We start from the raw sequence: 12,820 nt of genomic DNA on the forward strand, positions 1-12,820 counted from the left end.
GTATGACTAATTTAATAAATAGATCACCTTTAAATACAAGATGGCATAACAAAAAATGGTTGTTTGGTCTATTCAAAATAAATAATATATCTCCTCTCTTTTGAATAAATAGTTATAGAGTAGTTGCAACTATAAAAAAAATATAGAATAGAAAAAAAATATTTTATTTATAATTTTATGATTAATTAATACTTTCATTGTCAAAGATGCAAGAAAATAAATAAATAAAAACGAAGAAACTCAAAGAAAATAATTACAATATCGAGATTCTTAAATAAAATTTTCTAACATTAAAATCTTCTTTATTTTGACTGAACACGAATCTATCGTCCTTAATTGTTTTTTTTCTATAAAAAAGAAAACCCTCGAAATTAGTGAGGGGAGGCAAAGGTACGTTAAAAAGCTCCTTGAAATTTTAACTTATTTTTAAAGATAAGGATATCTTGTTCTGGCGATGCATATTCAATCACTCACTCGAATCATATACACTATACGATTATGGAGTACTACTTTACTTTATGTAATCTAATAATGCAATGATTATTGCATAACGTGAACCAGTAGTTTCTCAGGCGCATTTCTTGCTTCTTTTTTATCTACTCAAAAAAGTGGTACTTCGTCTCTCATCTACCACTCACACACACTGCCATCAAATTCACACTTATTACAGAATCTCAACCCATGTGCTGCACTAATCTCTCTCTTTTTCCACTGTAAATTACAAAAATGCAAACCAAGGCTTCTTTCTTCCATACTATATAAATATCTCTCAATTTAAACGTATGTCATGAATCCTAAAAATAATTTTTTTAGAGGTTTTCGTGTAATATTATAAGTGTTTATCATTCTAACATTAAATTGTATGTCATATCATTTAAAATATATCATACCATAATTTTTAATTTAAATATTTGAAGAAGAGACCAAAACTTAGAGATTTTAAAATAAATAAACCAATTTCACAAACAATTGTGCTTAAATTTTTTGGATTTACTCTCTCAATTTGTCAATCTTCTCAATTTGTCTCTTAATTTTATATTCTCTTTCAATATCTCTTAAACTTTGAGTGGATTGTTTTTTGTTTGGCACAATACAAATCAAAAGTAAAGCTCAAGTAACTCGCAACCAGTCATCCAAATTGGCTAAGATACTGCTGTGCAGAAACAGCAGAAGGACCAAGGACCCCTCCCCCCAGGCCACCACATCATCCAACCAGTGAATAATGCAGATTCCAAAAACACACAGTTTGGGAATTTGAATTTTTCCAATAATACAAAGTAAAAGTGTCAGTGTAGAAATAAATGAACTATAGTTTGACACAATAGTCTGAACTTAAATTTTGTTGTACTTGCAAAAGTTTAGTGAATACAATTAGACTCTTCTCACTTGGGCTGTTAATAAGAACAGCTGTTCAACCCCCTCAAACGAGTTAAATCACTGACATTGGTATTAAAATTGTAGTCTACAATTGAAATTACAGAATTGTAGATTTTGAAGTCTACAATAAGTATATAACAACAGCAATTTCAATTAATAGCTTATATAAATTGCATTAACTCTCACTACCCACACACTATAACTGGACAAATTATATATCATATCTTTCTTCCCACTTCCACCAGCTAGCTAGTTCAATCACTTCCACATTTTCACTATACTTCAGATTGACAATATTCTTCACTGTGTTATTTTGTTTGTTTTTAACTTTTATATATATAATAATAATATACTAGTTCATATAGTATATAATAATACTATATATACATATATAATTAAAATGACCTCGTTGTCCACTCACTCACATACATGCATACAAATCATGGCAGAAAGACTACGGAGAAAAGGCAAAAAAATTACATATCATTAAGATAAGGAAAAAGACATCAGCACTAAAAGAATTAAAGCAATGAAAAGAAAGAAAGAAAGATAAAGAAATGGAAAAGGGAAAAGAAGAAAGAGAGAAAAAAAAGAAGATAAAGTCACTGACTTTGTTGTACCCTTTAAATTATTATTAAAAACAGAAACAGACACGAATGTTGGTAGCTGTCTCTGGTTGAACACAAGAAAAATGATACTAGAATTTTGTTCATATAGCTAAATAGCCAGAAACCAACCATTTTTGTTCTACAGTCATCACCAACAAAGGAATTTACTGAATTCTGCTCTGGAAAATAGCTTATCCGTATAACTATGTAAACCGTACACAAATAATAAACTAAGTGAACTAAGTCCTTAACTAGTCCCTCATCAAAAACAAAACAAAACTGTACATAACCACCAACAAAAGGGTACTTCCAGCGTGAAATATAGGACTCTGAATTGAAATCAAATACTATTACCTAAAGTAAATTAAATCTAAGAATAATGTCAGCAAGTTGAATTTTAAACTCTGCATATATCACTCTTTCTTCCTTCACCAAGAGCTAAAAGGGGCAATTTTAAGGCTTTATTTCAACCCACTCATAACGTCCTTCCATAGGCATGTCCTTCACAATATCGTAATTATACCTGCAAATTAACCCCAAAAATATAACATATTGTCATAATTTTAATTAAAAATAACATTCCTCAAAAAAATATCAAAATAATTTTAGCTATATTTTTTTTAAGAAAAATAAAGTTTAACTTTTTCGTTCAATTCACTTTTACCTAAACAAATAATCTTAAACATGAATAATTTTACTTTAAATTGATTATTAATTAAAATGAATATTACAAAATCAATGAATTTAAGATTAATCTTACTTGTGTTGAAAGCGTTTCTGAATGTCTTTCTCGGCGGAAGCAAAGAATTCATCGAGTTCAGATTCAGTTGGCATCTTTTGCGGCTTATCCTTTACTGAATCAACCTCTGGCGAATTGGGTCGAAGCTCGCTTAAGCGACTCATCTCTCTCCTCCTCCTGCAATAATATTGTTAATTTCCATTCTTATAATTGTACATTATTTAAAGTTCAAACGTGCATATTAGAGAATAACAGAATTCGTATGAGTTTAAACGGAAGAAAATAAATCATCACAATAATAATATTAATAATGACTTATTCATACCATACACATTATTAGAGTCACACGATATTCATTTCGAATTCAAATCAACTCAATTTTATTGAAAATTTGAAAATAAAAAAACTGAATTCATAGTTTGAATTTTTTTAATAATTAAAAAAATTAACCTTATAATTTGGTCATCATCATCAGTACAGTCGCGCGTCGACGTTTGAACTTGCGCGTTTTCAACCTGAAAATGCGTTACATTACATTACATTATTATTATGTTTGTTTAGTGGCAAACAATAAAAGCACATTAATGATTGAATTGGACAAAACGGAAGTTGAATAATTAAAACCTTGATGGTGATAATAATAATAGTAATAATACCTCTGGATCTGAGAAATTGAGGATCCTATTTTCATTGAGGTAAAGGGATTCGTTACTCGAACAACAAGACGCCGGGGATTCGTCGGAGCAGCTTTCCTCCGTCGTGGGAGAAAATGAGGATGGCGGCAAGATGTTGTTGTTGTTGTTGAGGTTTTTTCTTTTGTTTGTTGAAGGTTCAATGGACAATGTAGCTTGAGGTCTTGTTCTTTTTCTCGCTTGAGCCATTTCCATAATAATTTCAACAATTGAGGGAAGGGAATTATGGTTTGAGGAAATTTGTTATGGGATCCGGGGGTGGTGATAGCGGTGGGTGGCGGTGATTTTAATAGCTCCAAACAGGCGAATAGTGATGTGACACGTGGAGGGAAGGTTAATTATGAGAAACGGAGGGAAAATTGTTGCGTGTGGCGGTTAGAAGAGGTGAGTGAAGGAGAGAGAATGATGAGGTTAGTTAGAAAAAGAGAATCATTATTTATTTATATATAAGGTTGTTTGTTTGTTGCTGGGTCAGAGTATGAATCGAGAATTGGTCTTGTGTGAGCAAAATAATTATGATCGCTTCTTAATTACGGTTATATCCTTTATTTTATTTTATAATTCCCAAACTGCCGTTCTTTCACATTCTTCTTGCTCTTTTCGTACATTCATCACATTCCCGGATTCATCTATTTGCTTTAAACTCCTCTTATTTTGGATAAAATATTCTCTACATCAACGTTTTATTTGCATGTCAGGTTCCTTGAACTACCCTTCTCATAATTTATCAATTAACTTAAATCAATCAAACAAAAGAAATCTAATTGTAAAAGAAAAACTAAATTTAATGTACATAGCACTGAAGCAGTATTATTTTCAGCAATTTTTTTTTTTTTGGCAAATATAATTGAGTACCCATTTCCCTAATTATTTGCAGTAATATAACGTACAGGTGGGTCTAATGGATCAAATATAATTTGTCATATCATATCTATAGTGCCATATAAAAGTTCCATATTGATGCTCTCTTTGGATCTAAGTTGAGAATTGAGATTTTTTTATATGTCTACTGTACATACTTATTTTCCCAAGATATATTGACGGATTTCATTTAATATTCCATCTAACATATTTTCAGTATATTGAAAGTGTTGCATAATATATCATAGATCTGAGTTTGAATTCCTCTTAAAAAGTTAATTTATATTTAATTAATTTTGATACGCTTCGAATAATATTATTTTTCAATGAGAAATATACGAGGACAACAAATGTTTAGTCCAATAATATAAATTGTACCGCACTGAATTATATTATATTATCAGGTTTCTATTCTTTCTATTAAATTGATAGTTAATAATATTTGTTTATAAAAAAATTCAATATATATGAATATTATAGAGATATTTTATGAATTAATATAATAAGTTTGATATAAAAAAAATTAGGTTTAATTGCAGCTTTGATCTCTCTCTTATTTTTTAATTAAAAAATAACAATTCGATATATTTTAATTAATTTGACATATAATTTCATGATTTAGAACACATTAATTATTCATATGTCACGATATTAAATTACAAAAATAAAAAAAAATCTAAAGTTTAAAGTTAAGTTTTTAGAGAATTTTAATATGGTTTCATGGGAGTTAATCATCATGTGCATTATTTAAAACATATTACATTGCCATTTTTAGTTAACCAATCAAAATAAGGCACTAAAATTGTCAAATTTTAAAATAAGTGAATCAATTTCGTAAATTAATAAAAATATGAGAACTAAAACTGCAATGAAAGAAAAAAGAAATAAAATAAACTGCATTGTGATATTATATAATGTAATTGGATTTATATATTAAAAAGTTTTATATTAATTCCAATGGTTTAGTCTTCTAGAAATACTCGTTGAATGTCTTTAATCTTTAATTTAAGTGACAAATACCGATATTGGTAGATTAAACGTTTTGTCCCGAGTTCGAATGTTAAATTTAAATTGAGATATCATCCAAAATTTCTTATTTCTTCTTCACACACATATATACGCCAAACCTAAAAACTTAGCCCTTCAATTTCTTTTATTTTTTTTACAATAAACCCTTCAATTCCTATTTATATATACTCATAAATACGGGATAGATAACGTATACCTACCTATTTTTTTAACGTATACCTTGGAAATAAATAAAAAAAATCATATATGTTAGTATTTGGTGATGAAATATCACCTATGTTAAATTTATGCCTTTCCTAAGGCTGCCCCTTATTTTCAACAAAACAAAAAGTGATTGAGAACAAGATAGATAGATAGTACAAGTAAATAAACTAATATATCTAAATCATTTTAAGGCTTTAAGTGAAGAGATGTCCCATTACTACTAAGAAATTTAATTAACAATAAAAATTAGACAAAACAAAAATGAAATTTTGTTTCTAAAACTATTGTTAGGAAATTAGATATTAGTTTATTTATTTTTCCATGTTTAATATTTTCCACAAGCTACAAATCAAAGTCCATTCATTCCATGCTATTCTCTATGTGAGCAGACACAAGTTAAAGTACCATGATATGCATGCAGGATCTGCTCTCTGCCGCAAAGTATAAGGCGACAAAACCATTATTTATAAATATGTAAATAAATTAATAACTGAAAAAAAGCAAAGCAAGGAATACTCAGTCTGAATTATTATCATAAATTTATTATTAACATGTTTATACATTTTCATATCATTCATTCATTTATTTTCTAATGAAGAAAATTGTCCTTTTGCAACAAAACGAAATGTTGAACCAATAAGGACCTAATTATGCAAGTTTCTAACTTTGACTTTTGAAATTATATTCTTAAAATAAAATGTTGTAAAAGTTGATTTTGTACAATTAAATAATTTATGTTCTCACTTTCTATTATTTTTATTTTCTCCCACTAATTATTTAGGCCAAACATAGCATAAAAGAAGGACAGTACAATACTTACTTTGAAGAGTGGACACAGAAAACTAGAATAATTTTGCCTCCTTATAAACTTTGGTTTTGTGTGGAACTCACTACCTCATTATGGTAAAAGATTCCACTTTCCACTTTAATTTGAAAAGTGCTTTTTGTACACTTCAACTGGACCAGTGTGTTTGTATTGACAAAAGATGATTGCGTCGTTGAAGGCCAACCAAATTTGACATAGTCACGGGTATCCACCATACCCTTTAATTTATTTTTTCACTGTCACCCATTTTTCATTTTTACAAGAAAATGACTAAAATTGAGATGTTTTAAATGGGAAACCATTCCGTTAATATTTTAAAGTAGAGAAATTAAATCTGTAATTTAATCAATTTTTTATGAATTGTGTTCAAGTTTTATTTTATTATATATATATATATATATATATATATATATATATATTTGGTAAGATATGTTTTACTTACATTAATTATTATTAAAAATGAGACAAAAAATTAACGATGTAAAAAAAAATACAACTGAAATAAATAAATAAAAAAAAATAAACTTAACGAGCTAAATTTGGAATCAAATTAAATTTAAACGATTATATGTACATTTTTCCTTTACATTGCAAAAGTGAAATTCCTCACCATTGAAACTTATCTTATTTAAATTTCTTAGGTAATTCTCTCTTTCTTTGATTGGTGTGAGCAAGAAATCACATTTTACCATTTTTTTTTTTATATAATGTAACGATGTGTTTCTAACAAATTATAGCTCATTAGCTCTCATGAGAGAGTAAAGTGTGAAAATTGTATGAGTGTAAGAAACAATCTTTAAAGTGTTTGTAGAAATCACAGCTCAAGACTTTAACCTTCATGTTTCTAAAATACTATGGTTCACTTTAGATGTACATTTTTAAAAGAAAAAAATTTAGTTTTTTTTAGGTGTACTTCGAAAGTGTATGTGTGAGGTGAGAAAAGAAACATTCAACTTATATTATGTGAATATTAGGTAAAATGTACTACTAATTTTTTTTCAAGTAAACAAAAATCAACTACTCTTGAATATCATGTATAAGCAAACAAATTATTTCGCATCCTTTAAGGGAATGAGTTAGGTTCATTTATTTTTCTGAAAACAGTTAAAAAAAAAGTAATAGTATTTATAAATTGCCTCTTATTGAAACTTGTTTAATAAGCATAAAAATAGTTATTGAAAAATAAATTTTACAATAATTAAAGGGTGTTTTAGAAATTATAAATTAAAATATATTAGAATTGGTTAAATTTTATTATATTTGAGGCTGCCATTTTTTTTTGTTGCTTGTGTTTCATGCTAGAGGGAGCACTCTTGTAGAATACAATTAGTTTTGTTTTTACGAAGAAAAAAAAACGATATTCATTCATTCAAATCGATAAAGTATATTACATACAAACACAAATTCAACATCATTAAAAATGAAAAGGAGTGAATCTGCAAATATACTTACAACATTCAAGTTAATAGCATAAAACGATACAATGTTTATAAATACTGTGATAAAATCAAAGTGATTAGAATATCCATGCCTCCAAATCTATAATGTTGATGACCTTATCATTGGTTGAATTAGTAATTGATCGAAGTTGATATGTCAATCTAAATCAAATAAATAATGCAACAACACGAGAAATCAAACAAACACTGCATCAAGACGGAAAATCGAACAACGTCGATTTGAGACGACGAAATCATGAAAAATACATGAAATAAAAACTTAGTATGTGTAGAAACTATTTATTTAGATTAAAATAAACGAAAAAGAACTACATTAGTGATTCCAGATAAAAAATGACCCCAAAATCACTCATTTCAATTAATGAAAAAGAAAAGAAGCTTAGAAAAAATGTGGAGTTATCTATCAAAAAAATTTACAATCGGCTAGTAAGATACAACTAGTTATTCACGTTTATTCTCATTTAAAAGTATAATTTCACCATTTGAATTATTTATCATCTATACTCCTATTCTTTTTTTGTTCATAGATGAAATATTATCACCAAAAACTAATACACGTACACAACTACAAAATATTAGGTTTGAATTCAAGATACGATGAATACTGAATAGTCTAATAATATTAATATTTTATCAGTTAAAACATCTATGCTTATATTCTATACTATATAGAATTGCACTAGAATTTACATTGAAGACAATAAACAAAAACTTTACACTAATTTATGACATGCCTAACTCTACGAAAAAATATTTAATTTGGATAATTAATTAATATGTTGGCAAATTCAAAAAAAAACAATACATGCCAAAATATTTTAATATTTATTTATATTTCATTATAATTATATAGGTAAATATCTTATATTTATTATATTAGCTATTTATTAATTAAGAGTCTAATTGATAAGTGGTCAAATTAAGTAATAATGTTAATTAGATTTTTATTTGAATAATTAATTAATATGAGCTCAAATATGAGTGAATGCCACTCATAGCCCATTTAAAAATAATGAAAACTTAATTGATCATTTTTCTATATATATGCTATAGTCTTCAATATATTATATACAGCATATTTTCTCCGCATTTGAAAAGTATCAAAGACATAAGGAGTTCAAATTCAAGAATAAGTATTTGTCATCCGTCTCTCTTTATGTTTCAGGATCTATGCTTAAAGATTATCTATGACCACCATTGAGAAATTATCAAAATGAAATATACTTCGTATCTATAATAAATCAATATGTTATAGATCCTAAAATAATAAAGATTTTATGTTTATCATACTTATTTACAATTAAGTTTCCCCGATAGAGGAGTATATGTAATCATGTAAATATGTAATAGCATGTCTTGAATGATCAATTAGTAAATTAATTACAATAATATATTCATATTATATATATATATATATATATAATTGAAATTTATTTACATTGAACAAACTACATTTAAAAATTAAACTAAAATATTTTACAATAAAAGAACCTTTGTGAATTTATATTTGATGATTTCAATTTTAAGTCTAACCTTCCTAATTTTTTTTTAAGTCTAACCTACAATCACATGCAGATGTAGTGGGAGAAATTTATCCGGATAAAGTGAAAAAGAAACGATGCAAAAATAAATAAAAAAAGACAAAGTTTATCATCCTCACAATTCTTAAGAAGCAAAGATATTGGAATAGACACGCTTTCGTTCTTCAAAGTGATAAGTTCTCACATTTTTTATCGGAAGAATGAAAATTTAGAAAAAAAACTCTTGAATGAAGTCACGTTAATTAAAATTGACCTAAACGTTAAATCTCATCTACAAAACGGTTAAATTTAATGACATGTAGTATTAAATAAAACAACATGTATCATTTATAAAATTTGAACACACTAATCCATGAATTAAAATTGAATAAAATTTAATGTTTTTCATCTTCTCGAATAGAAGAAATACTAAACCTCATTCCTTAATTTTCGATCTAAAATTAAACTACATGGCAAAGTTGGGCAATATTATTAACACAAGCATCATGGTCCCAAACTTGAGAAACAATAAACACAAAAAATAGTTGGTACTTTTAAACAATAAAAAGGACTTATTCATACTCAATCAATCTTTACTTTGAGGTTACCAAAACATAATATATTCACTTTATTTTTTATTTTGGGGTTTTAAACTCTTCACACTCTTAAGAAGTGAGGCCTTATTTTTCTTTTACAGTTAGGTTTATAGTATTAAGAGTTTATAATCAAAAAAACAAGAAAACTTTGTGATAAAGGTTTTGTAAAATCTTCTAAAATGTTAATTGGTAAAAGATTTGGAGTTGGTTGGACGTATTTACCAAAATAAGCCAATCATTTTTTTGAAATATCCGCATAGAAATATTATGCTAATGAAGAATCGATGTTTCATAGAAGAAGGAAGATGTAAAACATTAAATTTTATGCCATTGCATACTTTGGATTAATGGTTTTGTGGATGAGGTTTATCGTTAGAGACTATTAATTTTAATTTACGGAATATACAATCACGAGGCTTTTTTTTTTCATAGATGAAAGTGAATGTTTACTAAAAAATTATGACATCTATTTGTAATGCTTTATTAATGATTTGAAATGGAGAAACTAAAATAGAAAGAAAGTAGAAGTGATGGAAAAAAAATCAAAATTTGATGAAGACCGAAAAGGAAATTGGGTAAAAATAAAATGAAAAGAATAAATGATATTTTCATAGTCACACAGCCACTGCCCATATTCTCTTTTTTGAGTTAAATTAAATTTTAAAATTTTATCCGTTGGACCATGTTCAACGCCGTTTGTTATGTTGGATATGGGTTTGAATTCGGGATTTTATAATTGTGAGTGATTTTTTTTTTTTACCATTTTATCTAAATATTAAAGAAAAAAAAATCAAAATTTGATAATTTTTTTAATTTCTATAAAATCATCTTAAAAATAGTTTTGGTTTATCTTGAAACGTGTTTAATTGTCTTTCAATTTTAAGTTTTTTAATAATTTTTAGCAAATATGCTTAGAGCACTATTAAAAGTTGTTCTACAATAATTTAAAATTTTTAAATTTGTGATAAATTAAATATAATTTTTTAAATATTATAAATTCAAAATAAAAGAAAGTAACAAAATATAGACCTAAAACATGAATTTTGAGATCATTTATGTGGATATACTTTGTATAATATTATAAACATACTTGTAAAAAAATCTTACAAAAATATATGTTATCGTTCCACTAGAGATTAAAATTATTTATAATAATTTTTGTAGAAACTAAAATTTATCATTTCTTTTAAAGGGACTAAAATATATATATAATGAAATTTAAAACTAGTCTTTCCTCTTTTTTTTTTTACATCTAATCATAGATATCATAGTTGCATACAATTAAAATCATTGAGAAACGTTGAATAATAATAATAATTTTCAGCTATTAAAAGAAAAATTCATTGGACTTTTTAAAAAAATTCAAGTGAGAAAGTCTCATCTCTATGTGACAATGCGTACTATGTTTTAATTTTAAGCATTCAAATACATATATTAAATAATCAACTTTTTTTTATTTTATATAATTTTGTCTCAAATAAATACTAGTGTACTTAATTATTATGAATTTAAAAAATAATGAAATTAACTGCACTATTACTTTGTTCAAAATTGGAATATTATTTGATATCTCATTTATTGATAACTTGATCAAATTGAGTAATAATGAGTACGCTTGAAGGAGGGTGTTTATCAATGAGTACGCTTGAGTAATAATGAGTACTCAAATATTAAGAATCATTTTCATTTCATGTATTTGTTTTATTGCAGGTCTATTAACAACCATCTTATAATTATTAAAATGATTAAAAAGAATCTTTTTATTTGTCGCATCTTCTTGTATATTTTTAGTAAAATTTTCTCATGTAAATGTAATTGTCATTTTTTTCATTTTCCACGCTCTCTAATTTTTACAATAGTCTCGTTGTCTTTGTCCATTAACTTTAAAATATTCAATAGATAATCAACCTTCAAGATTGTTAGGAGAAACTACATCTTCTTTCTTTTACTAATGAATGAAATTAATTTCCACCATTAAATATGTTTAAATAAAGTTACTCCAATTTACACCTTTAATATTGATGTCATTGTTATATAAAAAATAAAATAAAAATTGAGAATTAATATCGTGATAATGGTTAGTATTGTATAAAACAATTTTAAAGTGTGAGTATCACACTAAATTCTATATTCGATTTATCATCATCAATTTAATTAATAATTTATATTTTAAAAACTTTAGCGTAATTTGTACAAACACAGCAAAACTATCATTCAATAATATTTTACATAAGATATTTCCTACTCTTAATCTTTTCTATTAATAGACAAGAAAATGATGATTTGGAGTATAATGAAATATATATTGGCTTTTAATATTTGGCTATAAGTTCATATGTTTCAATCACTAGGGACCATGGTACAACAAGTGTGTGGAATTTTGTCATAGTGCACTATCAACTACATTGGCAGTGAAGATAAGTAGAGAAGGAAGATGGCTAGCCAAACAGAAAGAAGGTTCCAAAGACAAAACATGCAATCCAAAACCAACTTGGTGGAGCATATAAGTTTTTTTTTTTTTATAAATAAATTAGACTAATTCTTACATAATTTATTTGTATGTAAGTCGTTAAATAAAAAGTTAACAGATTTTTATGAGGACTTTTAAATAGAACACTTTTGTGATAGTAAATAGAACCCTTTTTCTTAAAAAAATATTTTTGAATTTTTTTCCTAGCTTCTAAAACAAACAAATATATAGCAAGCATTTTTTTCAATTTATTGAAGCTGGATATGGAGAGGATTAATAAGAAAGCATTTATGTAAGTTTTTAAAAATCATCATAACAATAACGTGATATCGATCTCCATTTATTGTTTTCAACTATATATAATTTATATAGTTGCATCTCATTCTCTCTTCAGCGCTAGAAAGTAGAAACAACTTAATTACCCATAAGTACTTTCAA

At 26.3% G+C, this 12,820-nt stretch overlaps 1 protein-coding gene across 1 annotated transcript; it reads right to left on the reverse strand.

Annotated features, from left to right (window-relative positions):
* Positions 1-1,965: 1,965 nt before the first annotated feature.
* LOC101506039 (uncharacterized) lies at positions 1,966-3,745 on the reverse strand. The gene is made up of 4 exons (XM_004509093.4): positions 3,381-3,745; positions 3,175-3,239; positions 2,746-2,901; positions 1,966-2,508 (listed from the first exon to the last, which is right to left on the reverse strand). Exons 1-4 carry the CDS (start codon positions 3,609-3,611, stop codon positions 2,439-2,441), a joined length of 522 nt encoding a protein of 173 aa, XP_004509150.1. The 5' UTR covers positions 3,612-3,745; the 3' UTR covers positions 1,966-2,438.
* Positions 3,746-12,820: the final 9,075 nt, after the last annotated feature.

The sequence above is a fragment of the Cicer arietinum genome, chromosome 7 (genome assembly GCF_000331145.2).
Source record: "Cicer arietinum cultivar CDC Frontier isolate Library 1 chromosome 7, Cicar.CDCFrontier_v2.0, whole genome shotgun sequence".
NCBI classification, from domain to species: Eukaryota; Viridiplantae; Streptophyta; class Magnoliopsida; order Fabales; family Fabaceae; genus Cicer; species Cicer arietinum.